This window comes from Canis aureus, chromosome 22 (genome assembly GCF_053574225.1).
Source record: "Canis aureus isolate CA01 chromosome 22, VMU_Caureus_v.1.0, whole genome shotgun sequence".
In the NCBI taxonomy this organism is placed as follows: Eukaryota; Metazoa; Chordata; class Mammalia; order Carnivora; family Canidae; genus Canis; species Canis aureus.
The window spans coordinates 15,226,852-15,242,741 of record NC_135632.1 but is presented as its reverse complement, the minus strand read 5'-3'; the positions used below and the strand labels follow the sequence as shown (position 1 = coordinate 15,242,741).

Below are 15,890 nucleotides of genomic sequence, written 5' to 3'. Positions count from 1 at the left end.
TGGTGATATTAATTCTTCAATAGCACTAAATATATACATGATGGTAGCTAAATCATAGATCTGGGACTCCTAAAAACTTTTAAGTTATGATAATTCCTATTAAAGAATTCTAGGCCCTATGGAAAAATAAAGTTGAATATTTGGAGGTTTCTAGAAAATTCATGAAAAGCCTTAATACATATTTTTATCCTCAATATAAAATACATGAAATTAGCACAACAGACAAAATAGCTATTACATTTAAGGTGTGATCAGTATGAGCAGCTATCGTCCCTCTCCATCTTTTGCTCAATACTAGAGGATCCTCAGAAATCCCCCGACCCCCAGCAATTTCACAGAAATTTGTTTCACAGAAGTATTTGTTTTGTGTGGTGAGACATCTAGTAAGAAGGATCATTTGGGGTAACAGTGTTAAAGGGTAGTGGTATATCTGACCCGCCATACAAATGCAGTAGTAAGTGCCTTCGGCTTGTGATTCTACTCTCCCTGGCCCCCTCTCCATCAGCCCTTTCTCCATCTCTGCACAGACAGCCCTAGAGTGCCCTTCTAAGGAGGACCTTATGTGGCTTCAAACAATAACATGACAAACTGAAGCTCTTACGTTTTGATGACGCTTTGACTCAATTATTTCAAATAGGTCATCAGCTTATCAAAATTCCTGTTTCTTTTGTGGCTGTATATCCATATCTTAGCCCTGGAATTCAGTCCTATTGCAGAAATGCTCGTGTGAAATAAATGCCAGAGTCTTTAGAACTACATAAAATAGAGTTTGCAACAACAAACTTACACAGGTTGTAAGGTGAGAGGACTTCATTCTCTTGTTGTATTCTTGATCTCACTCTCCTTTAAATTAAAGATGGGAAGCAGCTGCCTAAGAAACTACCAACAGCCCTGGCCTAGGGAGGTTTATTCAGGCACTTGCCCTTAAACTGGGGTCCACACTGTGAGGGATATAGGGCTGGGCTGTCCTTAACCTCTATATTTTTCTGTAGGACCATATCAAGAACTTAGAGATAGGGCACAGTGCCAGAGGGAGCTTGATACCAGGCCTGGTCCTAGCCAAAATGCCACCTAAAGTAACTGCCTTTAGATACCTCTATCACACACACGAAAGAAAGAAAGAAAGAAAGAAAGAAAGAAAGAAAGAAAGAAAGAAAGAAAGAAAGAAAGAAAGAAAGAAAGAGAAAGAGAGAGAAAGAGAGAGAAAGAAAGAAAGAAAGAGAAAGAAGAAAGAAAGAAAGAAAGAAAGAAAGAAAGAAAGAAAGAAAGAAAGAAAGAAAGAAAGAAGAAAGAAAGAAAAAAGATACCCCGATCACTTTGGTGGAGACCTGACTCCTTCCTCCAGTAGCAGCAAATGGTGAGCAGAGCCAACCAGTGGTGAGCAGTGTCCATTGGGTGATTAATGAATGGCCAAGCAGGACTATAAGAGATGGTTTCATATTATAAGAAAGCACATAATGTGCAAAAGTCAGACTTGTAACAGCTAGGATCGTGCTTTTGGCTTCATTAACTGACAAATGGTACCTTGAATGAATAGGCATCTATTCTTTTTTTCTTTCACAAGGAGTCTAGAGGAATGTAGTTCAAAGCTGATGCAGATGCTCAAAGATTTCAGGGACAAGAATTCTCTTGGCCTTTTTTTTTCACAGTCCCCAGACAGCTGTTGCATTTCCAGGCATTGTATCCATGTTCAATGGAAGAAGAAGGCAGGGGGCCACAGGGAGCAGTGTGGCAACAGGCTCTTCTGTCCTTCTACCAAGAAAAGCTAAAGTCTTCTGGAAGCACAAAGAGGACAGCCTCTCATGTTTACTGAGGTTGTGTAACTAATCCTAGCTGCCAGAGTGGCCAGAAAGGCAATACTTAGCTTTACTGACCTCCATAGCGGAGGCAGTAAAGGAAAAAGAGTTGGGGAATATATGTTGAGTTAACCATAATATGAAACTCTCTTCCAGTTTCCAACCTGGCATCTTAGGCTCGTTGGAGGGCCAATGGAAAGCATTAGGAACCAGAGGTAAGAATTGATTTTATGAGAGATTCTGAGTCCAAGTAGTGCTACTTTGGGGGCTAGCTGGAGAGATGGCAATTCTCACCAGTTTTGCTGACCCCAGAAAGCAATTATGTGAGCTCTGAAGGACAATGTTCTTGGCTTGGGCCTTACCATTGTCACAGCAGGCCCCATGAAGTGGCAAAAGTCCCTCAAGCTACTTCCTGGGTAGACAGTGCAAAGGGAAGCTAGAGCAGGAAAGGAAAAACGTAACAAACCCAAGCAACCTCCACTCTAGCAATGGTGAGTCTAACTTACCCCTTGGGCACTCTTGGAAAATAAATAATTGGGGGAGAAGTTGAATTATGTGGGCAAGTGAAAGGTGGAGGCAAGATCAAAAACTTTCAGTTAATGATGTTAATAGGACTCCATGTGTAGCCACAGGCCCATTTGGCTGCCTGGAGATTAGATAGTAATAGCAAAAATGAAAACAACTGGTAACAAAATCAAAGTTTTGTTGCTTCTACAACAACCTACAAGAAATTGAAGATGTTTCAGTCTAGCCCACTACAAGACAATAGTTCGTGACCCATGAACTTCTGCTCTCCTTGCTATCTCTGACAAAAATGAGCTGCTTGTGACAGACACAGCCCCAGCCCAGAGGGAGGATTGCAAACCCCAGGCCTTGCCTCTTCCCTTTCTCCTTCCTCATCTGACTTCTGAGATGGTGACTTTTCTCTGTACCTAAGCTTTCTGCAAAGCTCAGGCTCAGCCCAGTATGGTTATGTGGTCTAATCTGGTTTCCCTTGTGGGTTTTAGATTCAGAATTCTAAGCTCATTTATTAGCAGCTTCTCTGAAGAGGCCATCTCATTCATTGGCTTTTTCATTCATTCATTCATTCATTCATTCATTTATTCATCATTCATCAAATGTTTAATAAGTGCCTTCTATGTTCTTCTGTGTTTTATGTGCACTAAAGAGTCGGAGACTAATAAAATATTGCGCAGTCTGTGAGAATCTTAGACTCTCTAGGCACATCATAAAAGTAGAATCATATGGTATTTATGGTTTTGTGACTGGCTTATTTCACATCAGACAATATCCTCAAGGTTCACCCATGGTATACCATGTGCCAGAATTACCTTTCGTCTTGGGGCACCTATGTGGCTCAGTCATTTAAGTGTCCAACTCTTGATTTTGGCTCAGGTCAATGATCTCAGGGTTGTGAGAGCTCGGTGTCGGGGTCCATGCTCAGTGAGGAGTTTGCTTGAGATTCTCTCCCTCTCCCTTTGCCCCTCCCCCTACTTATGCTGTCTATGCTTCAAATAAATAAATAAATAAATAAATAAATAAATAAATAAAATCTTAAAAAAGAATTACCTTCCTTTTTAAGACTGAATAATATTCCATTATACATATATATCACATATTGCTTATCTATTAATCTGTAATAGACACTTGGATTTGTCCCACATTTTGACTATTGTGAATAATGCTGCCATAACATGGCTGTACAAATCTCTTCAAGACCCTGCTTTCAATTCTTTTGGGGTACATATCCAGAAGCAGAATATCTAGATTATATATTAATTCTATGTTTGATTTTTAAAGACCCATCAGGACTTTTTTTTATAGACAAAATAAACTGTAATAGTTTAAGTCATTTTTTGACAGTTTTTTGTTACTTGTAGCCCAGAGCCTCCTAACTGGTTTCATGGGGGGATAGGGTAAGGAGGGAACCTTGGACAAAGGGAGAAGTTGGAGTACAGCAGATCTGCAGAGAACCACCTGGCACATTTAGGGAACCACAAAGAGCTCAGCACATCAGCATGTAAAGTGCAGGAATGTTTCTATTGCATCCGTTGTTAAAATGACACAATGTGTGCTAGCTAGTTTAAGCAGGAAAAAAATGCATTAAAGGTACTAAGAAAGAATCTCTTGGAGAGGCACCTGGGTGGCTTAGTGGTTGAGCATCTACTTTTGGCTCAGGTCCTGATCACAGGGTCCTAGGATCAAATCCCCACAGGGACTCTGCCTATGTCTCTGCCTCTCTATGTCCCTCATGAATAAATAAAAGCTTAAAAAAAGAAGAAGAAGAAGAAGAATCTCTTGGAGGACCAAAGAGTCAAGTTGGAATACTTTTCATCCAAAAACAACACCCAGGTTGCACATCTGGTCAACACACACAGACACTGCGGTTTATACAGGATATAGTGGCTAGGGCCTTTACCTCTACTGCCTGAGGTCTTTCTGTTGTGCCTTGCCACTGTCACCAGCAACGTCTTCTCCTATTTCTGTCCTCTGAATTCAAGTCTCTCATGGTTGTCTGTAGCTCCCGGGGGGAAACTATCACATGTATGCAACCCAGTTTCCAGAGAGACTTCGACCTTGAGAAAACTGGACACAATGTTCTGAGGCTTGTTCAAATTCAGCAGGAAAGAATGCTGTGACTGGCAGTGTGTGCCATGGGTATGAGAAAGGAAGCTATGGAAGCTTGTTATGGACTGAATGAATGTCTGTCCCCCCACCCCCCATTCTTGTGCTGAAGCCCTAAGCCCACATTGTGGCTATACTTGGAGACAGAGCCTTCAAAGGAAATAATTAAGATTAAATGAAATCATAAGAATGGGGCTCCTGACATTATAGTGTCCTTATAAGAAGAAAGACCAGAGAGTTCAGCTTTCTCTCCACGTGAACACATCAAAGAAAGGCCATGTGAGGACATAGCGAGAAGAACCATCTGAAAGCCGGGAAGAGAGCTCTTACCAGAAACTGAATCAACCAGAACCTTGATCTCGGACTTCTAGCCTCCAGAACTGTGAGAAAATACATTTCTGTTGTTTAAGCCACCCAGTCTGTGGTATTTTGTTATGGCAGCTCAAGCTGCCCACAGAATTGTAGCACATGTGTCATGTGGTCCCCATTGATGCCAGAAAACCTCCACTTTGCAACTTCTTCATTAAAGGTTTTTAGGTAAGAAAATGCTGATTTGCATTCTTGAAAGACAACTCTGGTGGCAAAGTGGGGAGTGGTGGGGAGAGGAATAGACAGGAAGTAGACAGCCTACTTAGGTGTGTCTCAGTAAGTCCAGGGAGAGATGATAAGAAGCTAAGAGTGGCAGTAGAAACGGTCACGAAGATCAATTTGAAAGTAGAAACAGGCACAAAGATCAATTTGAAAAACATTAAAAGGGCAGAATCTACAGGATTTAGTTATCAAATATGAAAGATGAGGAGGAGGAGGAAAGAGTAATGACTCACCGGTTTCTGGCTTGGGCAGCTGGATGGGTGAAAGTACAATTCATCCAGGTGGACTATGGAGGGAGGAGCATACGTGGGGAGGAAAATAAGTTCACTTTTACAAAAATCTCAAGTATCCCCCCACACGATACTTACCAATGATAGAACACAATGACTCTACAGAGGACAAATCTGACAGATACCATGCTAACCAAGGAACCAAAATTAACATCGCTGGTAATGAGATAGATGGTCGCCATGAGCTTCCCAATAGGATGTCTGCTGAGAAGAACTGAGCTTTGCTTAAGTAGTTATTCCTGCCCCAAATGCATAATACAAGTTGAGGGACATTTTGCAATAAAACTGGCCCGCACTGCTAAAAATATCAAGCTCGTGAAAGACGAGGAAATACTGAAGAACGGTCCCAGATGAAAGGAAAGGAAAGGCACACAAACCACTGAATGCAATAAAGGTCATCACTGGGACCATTGGTGAAATTTGAATAAAAGGTACAGGTTAACTCACATACTGTAATACTGATAATTTCCTAAGTTTGATAACTGCACTAGTTCTTGTAAAGAACTCTGGTTTGGGGGAAGTACACACTGAAATATTTAGGGGTAGAGGGGTCATGTATTCTCAAGGGAGGGGGGCGGATAGCAAGGCAAAAGAGCAAATATTTTTAAATGTTAACATTTGGAGATTTGGAAAAGGGTATATGCAACCTAAAAGTATATGTAAAGAAAAAGTTTGTGGTTTTTTTTTTTTTTTTTTTTTTTTTATGATAGTCACACACACACACAGAGAGAGAGAGAGAGAGGCAGAGACACAGGCAGAGGGAGAAGCAGGCTCCATGCACCGGGAGCCCGACGTGGGATTCGATCTAGGGTCTCCAGGATCACGCCCTGGGCCAAAGGCAGGCGCTAAACTGCTGCGTCACCCAGGGATCCCAAGAAAAAGTTTTTTTTAAAGATTGTATTTATTTATTCATGAGAGACACACAGAGAGAGGCAGAGACATAGGCAGAGGGAGAAGCAGGCTCCCTATGGAAAGCCTGATGTAGGACTCAATCCCAGGACCCCCAGGATCACGACCTGAGCCAAAGTCAGATGCTCAACCACTGACCCACGCAGGAGTCCCTAAAGAAAAAGTTTTTTTTTAAAGGAATACATTTGCAAATGTATTCATTTACAAATGACTTGGCAAATTAGATGTAGGTACTTGTGGTTATTGGGATTCAGTGTTTTTTGGTGTTTCTTTTTTTTAACATTTTATTTTATTTTATTTTTATTTATTTATGATAGTCACAGAGAGAGAGAGAGAGAGGCAGAGACACAGGCAGAGGGAGAAGCAGGCTCCATGCACCGGGAGCCCGACGTGGGATTCGATCCTGGGTCTCCAGGATCGCGCCCTGGGCCAAAGGCAGGTGCTAAACCGCTGCGCCACCCAGGGATCCCCTATTTTTTTTATTTATTCATGAGAGACACACACAGAGAGGCAGAAACACAGGCATAGGGAGAAGCAGGTTCCATGCAGGGAGCCCGATGTGGGACTTGATCCCAGGACTCCAGGATCACGCCCAAAGGCAAAGGCAGGTGCTAAACTGCTGAGCCACCTGGGATGCCCAGGTGTTTCTTTTTTAATTGAATAAGGGTTAGCATTCTTTCTCCATTCCTGGAGAGTGAGCTCTTGGCGAATTTACCTCCTGAAGGCTGCCTAACCTTCACTTTCCCTCCCTGGTGCCTTTGTAGGTACCTGCACCCCTGGAGCATACACTAGTCAGGTCATCACTCTGTTTTCCCTGGGAACACCTGTCATTCTGAGGCTTCTGAGGCTTCATGAGCCCTGAGGGTAAGAGTCCCCTGGACCTATGGCCCTCCTGGAGGGAGCATCCTTCTCTTGCTTTCTGCAGCTATGATGCCTTTCTGTTTACATTTTGAGGTTCCAGCTTCATCAACTTATCATCTCTGTGCTCCCTTCTAGAAGTCATGGAGGGTCTCTGAACCACTCCCTTCCAAGAACTGGAGGCCTTCCTCAGCTAGTCCCCTTTAAGGCCCATTTCTTTCTCATGCAGGGTTAGCCTCTTCCTTCACATTTCCCTGATGTGACAGGACAGTACTATAGGTGCCTCCTCACACCCTAATATGAGAGATTGGACCCCCTTGCAGGATCTGCAAGAGTCTGGGAGACCCATTCTGTGTGCTAGGGTTACCATTGCCCTACTCTGGCCTGTCACATGAAGAAGGTAGAAAAGTCTTCTGGAAAAGGTTGTTACTGTGCTATCAGACTGCATCAGTTCAAATCCCTGATATCCTATTCACTAGTTGGCTGACCTGCAGAGATCTTTTAGCCTTTTTGAGCTTAGAGACATCATCTATAAAATAGGAATAGCAACAACAAAAACAACCCTAAACAACAATTTCAAGCCGCAAGGAAAGCCTGGCACGTGGCACTATTAGTTCCTGTGTTTTGTCAGAGGGTGGAGATACTTTTCAGAGAAGTTCCCCTTGGGCTTGCTTTGTGGTGTCTCTCTCTTTATTGATGTTTCCCCACCCTCAGCCACCCTCAGCTTTGCATCAAGAGGGGGCTTTGGACCATCTCCTTTCTAGTTCCATCCAATTTCCTTTCTTCTTCTTCAGGGTTTAGAAGAACACAAAAGCATTACCTACCCAAGCACCACCCCACTGTGCTCCCATGGCCCCGAGGAAGGGACTGCAAGGTGACATCAATCTCCAGCTTGCTGTGAGTCCAGCCAGGTGAGTGTCAGCACCATCCTCCTTTACTGACCACTGTATGCCAGCCAGGTGAGAGAGACATTTCTGGCCTCAGGAGACCATAACTATGTCTTTGGAGCATGAAAATCATCTGTGCCATGACCTCAGGTCCTCCAGCTTGGTTCTCACCAACTGGCTGGAGCATGTCTCCACGGTGAAATGGCAAATCTGCCCAGGCAAATATAGACATTTCTCAAGTACAGTGTAGCCCATGAAACAAGTACATTATTGCCCAACTTTTCCAATGTTCTTTTCAGACTTATTGATTTATGAGTCTAGATTGACAAAAGTGCAGTGGAAGTGAAATGGATATGCCAGCAAGTTCAAAAGGAGGGAGGCTGAGAGTTCGAAGTCAGACTGGCCTAAAGGCATAGACTGTCTCATATTCCAAAATTCAGGCTTTTGGTGTCTGTCTCCAGGAGCTGAGCAAATGCGAAAATGTTTTTAATGCAAGAGCTGGAGGCTTTAGGATAAAGACTTGTCCGTATTTTCGGACACATCCTAGTTATAGCCTTGCATGGTCTTTTTTTTTTTTTTTTTTTTTGCCTTGCATGGTCTTAAGGTGAAATGTTAAAGGTACATTTTGAATACTTTGCAAGATACCCTGAATATTTAAGTCCTCACTTCACCTTCCTCTACTCCAACTTTATAAAAAAAAACAAAAAACAAACAAACAAACAAAACCCTGACTGGATTTAGAGGCTGCTTGTTCAATGCAGCTAAGTGCAGAAAACTTAATATACAAACAGTACTCTAATGAGAGGAATGAGAAAACCAAGTTATCAATGACCAAAACAACTTGCCTTCCCATCAGTCCACCGGAAACAGTTCTGCCTCATGGGTATACAGGCCTATGAAAATGATCTACACTTAAATATTTAAAAGTGAGCATATTTCTCTTCCCTGACTCACCAGGAAGAAGGCAATTAATAACTCAGGATCAAGAGATACCCCTCACATTGCCATGTTATTGGTTGGTGGGCGCCGATTCAAAACAATGCTGTATAACTGACAAGTTCTGAAATTAGTTTCTAGCTGCAGGACATATTCTTACTAAGAGGCAATGCAGTTTCCCTACCTCAGCCACCATGAAGCAAGCCAACTTATCGGTGAAAATGACAATGGGTTAAAAGCTGGTGAAGAAATAGGAAAAGACATAGTAGTGAATGGTTGCTCATCAGAATGGAGGGGGTAGAGATAGGAGTGATGGCCCTTAAACACATTCATTAATAATTTGAGGAAGGAAGTGAAGTGCAAGTTTGTGTGTGATGCAATATTGTTCCAGTTGCAAAACATCATGAAGAAATGAGAGGAACTCTAGATGAATTTAAAACACAGTGTGAGGGCAATAAAGGGAGAGAGATGGGACAGACTTCTTGTAATTGTACTGTGAGTAAATTTTAGTAGTCTTTACAAAACTTTATTTCCTGAGTATTTTACATTAAGGAAACACTGACTCTGCTAACGATCTCTGCAGAGCAGACCAGGATCCGTAAGAGTATTAACATCCTTAAATGTTTACACAGAATTCAAGTAATTAGGAATGATTTTCAATGGGGGGAAAATGGAGTTTCTGGGTCTTAGTGAAACAGTACGATAATTCTGAAATCTGCAACAGGAAAAGTGGGGGAAAGAAAAAGTGGAGTGTCACTTCATGTAAAATTGTTACTAAAAAGCAATTTAATAATAGACTTACAGACTTGGGATTAAGCTAGTAAAAAAGAAGGGAGATGAGGAGAATCTAGTATGGGGATATATATATATATATATATATATATATATATATATATAATCAGTATCCAAAATATATATATTTGGATATTGATATTTTAAAGAAAGGAACAAATCTTTATATGCCAGATTTTAATTTCAAATTATAGGCTCCTACTAAAGTTTCCCATTCCTACTTTAATCACTTGGACAGGTATGACAATGAATAATAAATAGAAAACAGAATTTACGAAACTTCAAGTCTGCAGAGTGGAGAAAGTAAGTGGACTAATATGATTCAATCCATTCATTCAACAGGTATTTATTGAGGGAGTTAGAGATGAATAATCAAGCACACAGTGACATAATGCTATGCAGAAAATGATCAATGCCACGAAAAGAAATAAGAACCTCTGTCTGTGAGAGAAAGAGACACATGGATGAGGTAGCATTTGGAAAGGCAAGAAAAAGGTCACTCCTAGTGGACTGGTGGGAAAAGTGGATCAGTGTGGCTGGAGATGCAAGGAGTTAGGTAGGCTGGGTCCAGTCTCAACCCTGCACACTTGCCTGAGAAATCTGAACTTTATTTTCTGGCTGTTTATAGCACTCTTTGTGACCTGTAATGTCACCTGCTTGCTGCCGAAGGGATGAATGAAGCTACTGATATTTTTGGGGCAGACCAAGGGACAAACTCCAATTTTTGCTTTAGCAAGATATGTGTAGGAGGAATGAGAGAGTGGAGAGATTATAAGAGTTCCAGTCAAGAGCATGAGGTGACATTGACTGTGTTAATCCTACTACGTGCCCAGGATTCTCTCCGATGCTTCACTTCATACTTTCAATAATTATTTCATCCTGATAGTAACCCTTTGAAGAAGGAAGAATAAGTACAGCATTCCCATTTTATTGTTAAGAAACAGGTTCAGAAAGGTTGAGTAATGGGGCATCTGGGTGGCTGTTGGTTAAGCATCTGCCTTTGGCTCAAGTCATGATCCCGGGGTCCTGGGATGTCCCTCATTGGGGCGTCTGCTCAGTGGGAAGTCTGCTTCTCCCTCTCCCTCTGCCTGCCACTCCTCCTGCTTGTGCTCTCTGTCAAATCAGTAAACTCTTAAAAAAAAAAAAAAGTGAGAAAGAAAGGTTGAGTAATTTGTCCAAAGTCACACATGTAAAAGTGGTAGAACGAGGCTCCAACACAAGTCTGTCTGCCTCATAATCTTATGCCTTTTTAAAAACAGAAAACAAAGAAACCCCATAACATGTTGACACTATTCAAGTGAGGATGAATTCAACAAATATAATGACAGGGAAGGGAAAGGAAGGAAGAAAGAGAAGCAGAATTTAGCAGAATCAGAAGGATGTGGAGCTGAAAACAGTAGAGGGACAAGGGTTTAAAAAAAGAGTCACAGTCCCTAGCCCAGATCACAGACTGTGGCTGTGAACTCAGATTTGCAAAGGAAGATAAGGAAGTTGAGCTTGGGACTTATTGTTTGACGTGACAGCAAAACATCCAAATAAGAGGAGGTTAGGTTCACTTTCTCCAACAAGTGTAAAATCACTTAGAGGTCACCCACAACACACATGGAACTGGCAATATCACTCCTTTGCGACAGACTCCTAAGGCCATTCTTCCTGGCTGTCCAGCCTTTGCACAAGTGACTTCTGCTCCTGGACACATGTGTGCCTCTCCCTGCGGATCTTCAGTTCATTCCCTGCATTTCCCAGGAAGGCCTTCCTTGACTCTCCAATTGCCTCATCTCGAGACTTTTATCTAGAGCCTCTTTCTTTTTCTGTGTCTCTCCCAGACTGAATGCTGGAGGGCTGGGGCTCTCCGAGGCTATCATTAAGTCTGACCCTCAAAAAAAATTTGTTGACAGACTGAATGCTTCCTATTGTTGCCCTGGAAAACAACTACCCTGCCCTATTAAGTCACAGTTTCTTTCCTCTTAGGGCAGTGCAGTTAACCTCAAGACCAGGAAATCATCTTCCTCATCTCATACCAGGGTATTATTCATGCAGTTTACTCACTGTAAAGAGATCCCTTGAAATAAAGCTAACAACTAGTCAAAGATTTACGAATATCCTAGTGTCAATGAACTTTTTAGCAAGCCCACTGATGGGGGCAGGAGGAGATGGGACCCTAGGCTTCTTTGCTCTGTGTCCAAAATACGCAAGTGGTAGTAAGAGCTTCAGACTTTTTCCATGGAGGGGGAGGATCTCCTGTGCTGCTCTGCTGCTGTAACGGGGGGGGGGGGGGGGGGGTTTCACCCTTTATTTGAACCAGCTTTTGCACAGAAGTGTTCTTACTTATACGTGAAGATCTGTGTGTGAGGTGTTGTGGCTTGCAGGTAGGGGGCACAAGGATGTTATTGGGGGAATCTCTACTACACCTCTGGGCTCCTTTTTGGATGAGATAGTTTTGAGGTCCTCCCAACTGTCCAATTAATTCCATTCTGTTATCTTTCCACAGGGGGTTCCCTCGAGCGTTGGAAGCTGTGGAGGTGGGCTCTGTGTGTGGGGCGCAGGAGGGGGGTGGGGGGAGCCTAATTCCCAGAACGACTGGGCGGGGGGATCTCGAGAAGGCCGGGGTTCTTCCCTCGTGGGGTTTCAAGGCTGCCCAGGGCCACGACTTGGAGCCGCACTTGGCTCGCGCCGCGGCGTGTGCGGGGCAAAGTGCAGGAAAGCCAAGGAGCTCGCTTCGCGGCCGGGCGGCGGGGGCCGGGGGGCGGGCGGCGACTGCAGGGGCCCGGGTGGGGCGGGGGCGGGGCCTCGGCGGGGCGGGGCGGGGCCTCGGGGGCGGGGGCGGGGCCTCGGCGGGGCGGGGGCGGGGCCAGGCGTGCGGCTCGCCCCAGCCCAGGCGGCCGCTGGGCTCCGCCTCGCCGGCTACGCAGGCGGCGGGGCTGCGGCACGGGCCGGGCGGCACCATGGCGGCGGCGGCGCCTGCTGCTGCGGCGGCTTCTTCCGAGGCGCCGGAGGCGACTGCGACGGCCGAGACGGAGGCCGGCGACGAGGACAGTCGCGAGGTCCGAGTGCTGCAGAGCCTGCGGGGCAAGATCTGTAAGTGGGGGCCGGGCCGGGGGGACCCACCCGGCGGCGGCGGCGGCGGCGGCGGCGGCGGCGGCGGGGCTGAGGGGGCGGCGGGCGCGCAGGGGCGGCGGCGCCGAGAGGGGCGCTGGGCCGGGCGAGGCGCGCGGGGAGGCCGGCGGGAGGCGTCGCCTGGACGGGGCGGCGTGGGCCGGGGCCGCCCTGGCGGGAGGGAGTGGAGCGCCGGGAATTTGTGCGGAGTGTGTGGGGGGCGGGGGGCGGGGGCCGGAGCAGCGCCGGCCGGGGGGGCTCGGCTCCGGGCTCGGCTCTGGGCGCGGCCTGGACGCGGGGCCGCCCCGGCGGGGAGGGGGCGCGGGCCGGGGGCGTGAGGAGTTTCCGGCCGCCCTGGGCCGCGGGCCTCCCGGCGCGGGCGTGCGGGCGTGCGGGCGCCGGGGAGCGGCCCTGAGGTGGGAGCCGAGCGGTAATTACGGGCGGCGCGGCCCGAGCAGGAGGAGGGCGGGGAAGCGGGGCCGCCCGGGGGGAGGGGGCTGCCCGCTTCCTGGGCTCGGGAGCCCGTCGGAGGCCGAAGAAGGCGCCCTCGGCGGGAGGAAGCGGGCCGCCCTGGGGCTCGGGGGCCGCCGCTCGGGGAGCTGGCGAGGAGCGCGCGGGGCGGGGCGGGGCCGCGGCCGGACACCTGTGCGCGCCCCACCTCGCTGCGGCCTGACCGACGGGGACCGAAGACAGGATGCGGCGGCTTCCTGCGAGCAGGTCTCAGAACAGTCATCCAGCCCGCGCGGAACCCCACCTCATGCTCTGCCTTCTCGTGCATTTAATTGCTGCTGCTGCGAGCGAGCCGTGGGAGTTGACTTGCTCCGGAGTTTTTGCTCAGAAGCCCCGAGCGTGGCAATGGACAGACCGTTTGAATCCAGTCATTTGGACATTTGGCTTTGAAAAGTGACTCTTTGGGTTGTCAGAGGAACATGTCCCACTAGCTTATTCAGAAGAAACGCCTGTTTTGTGTGTGTGTGTGTGTGTGTGTGTGTGTGGTTTTTTTGTTTTTGTTTTTTGGTTTTTGTTTTTTTCTGTGTGGAAGGTATATCAATAAAGACTTTTTGCTCTTCTTAACTCTTTTTTTTTTAAGATTTTATTCATTCATTCATTCATTCATGAGAGACACACAGAGAGGCAGAGACACAGGCAGAGGGAGAAGCCGGCTCCACGCAGGGAGCCCGACGTGGGGACTCGATCCCATATCTCCAGGATCACGCCCCGAGCTGAGCCACCCAGGCATCCTCCATCTTTATTTTCTTTATTCAGTTTTCTCAGGTTGGAAACGTGCTTCATCTTTCATGTAAATAACCCTTACTTAGTTAAGAGGAGTATTTCTTACTTTGTTTAGAAGAAAATCGAGGGCAGCCCGGGTGCCTCAGCGGTTTAGCGCCGCCTTCAGCTCAGGGCGTGATCCTGGAGACCCGAGATCGAGTCCCACATCGGGCTCCTTGCAAGGAGCCTACTTCTCCCCCCCTCTCTCTCTCTTTCTCTCTCTCTGTCTCTCATGAATAAATAAATAATCTTAAAAAAAGAAAAAATCGAATTGCAATAAAATGGCAAACAATGCTCATTGTTGAACAGGATGTAAAATTTTCCTGTTCCTGAATAGTAATATTATTAATTGAGCTAGGATTATTCCCCCTTTCCTTTTTTCAAGTTCTGAGATTTTATTAACTCTTAGGGGAAGACACGTTAAATTTTCTCATCTTTTTGTTCCCAGAAGTAGTCCTGGACAACTTGAGATTTTGAGTACAGTTCTTAAAACCTGGAAAATGACATCAGAGAAATAGATCTTGCCTATATCTAAGCTCCCGATATTAGAATTACTTTCTAGGGTATAAAATCTTTTCAAAATTCAGGTTAAGTCCTATACCTCATATTTACACATTTCTAATTTAACATTTGGGAAAACTATAAATGGGCCAGACCCCCCCCCCAAAATCTGATTTTCCAGATTTTACCACTTTTACGTTTTACTGTCACTAGATGCTAGGCACTGTTCAGTGGAGCCTCACTGATTTATATAGCTGCAGGTTATACCATGGAACTACATATATATATTTTGGAATTGAGATGTAGAGTTGGGCTGTTGGCAGAAGGACTTAGCTCTCTGTACCTTCACCTGCTCCATAGCAAAGATACCACAATCAGAGATACCACTGTGACTGAAACTGGGACCTACAAATACAAAAACACAACTTTGTTTCTGTGCCTTAGAATAACCTCACTACCCAGATTTGGAGATTGATCATCCAGTTGCTAGGAATGATATTGCCACTTTAACCATAGTGGAGGTATTGCATTTGGTACCTCTGTCAGTTTCTTGCTTTTGGAATTGCTTGGCTTATAGCTCAGGTCACCGAGTGTCTGCTTTTTAGAAAAAAAAGTATCAGGATACTTACATATGAAGTTTCTCCCCACCTCCCTCCGTTTCCTTGCCCTTCTTTTAGCTGGTATAATCTAGAGTTGGCTGACCTTCAGAACCCTACGAAGAGTTTTCTGTTTTCTGTTTCCCTGAAACTGATGTGGGTTTTACAGGGTGGGGGTTGGAGGGCTGGAGGAGTCATTAGCAGGTGCTAAAGTCACAGAAATGGGCTGGTGGTGATTCTGACAATGAAGATACTAGGGAGCTTGAGGGTGTGGGTAACCATGTCAGCTTTCCTTTTCACCATACTCGGGGACCTCAGAGGAAAGCCTGATGGTACCCACTAGACTGGAGAAGTACTGGCAGATTTCAGACTGCTATTTGAGAGCCTCTGATCGGGAGAGTTAGAGTTCCATAGGGCCAAAAGTAAGCCTCAAAGGAACATTCTTTTTCCTAGATCTAAGTAGGACCCTTCAACTCCATATCCTACCAGCAAAAAGTGAAGGTGGATTAGATTTATATATCTTTAAAAATTCTATAGATAACAGTCTACAATCTTCTTTAAGGGTTTCATTCCAGTATTCGTTAAATTTTTCATATCCTTCACAAGTTACAATAACTAGATGGACAGATTGGAAATCCATTTTGTGGTCGGTTTCGATCAACTGACATTAGCAAATCCAGTGTTGCTGATGGTAACATTTTGTCCTATATGTTGATCCTCAATTCCCTGAGGTCATTTTAG

At 45.4% G+C, this 15,890-nt stretch overlaps 1 protein-coding gene across 3 annotated transcripts in view; it reads left to right on the top strand.

The window, feature by feature from the left end:
- Window positions 1–15,890, top strand: part of RASA2 (RAS p21 protein activator 2) — a 144,481-nt gene that overhangs the window by 8,127 nt on the left and 120,464 nt on the right. For 2 of the 3 annotated variants that reach the window (XM_077864918.1, XM_077864917.1), the window contains exon 1: window positions 12,588–12,762. In XM_077864918.1, the coding sequence (XP_077721044.1) occupies window positions 12,630–12,762 (133 nt within the window). In that variant the 5' untranslated portion in view covers window positions 12,588–12,629. Of the gene's footprint in view, window positions 1–1,952; window positions 2,012–7,863; window positions 7,981–12,587; window positions 12,763–15,890 lie in introns of those variants that run through there. The other variant, XM_077864919.1, reaches the window with a different exon arrangement.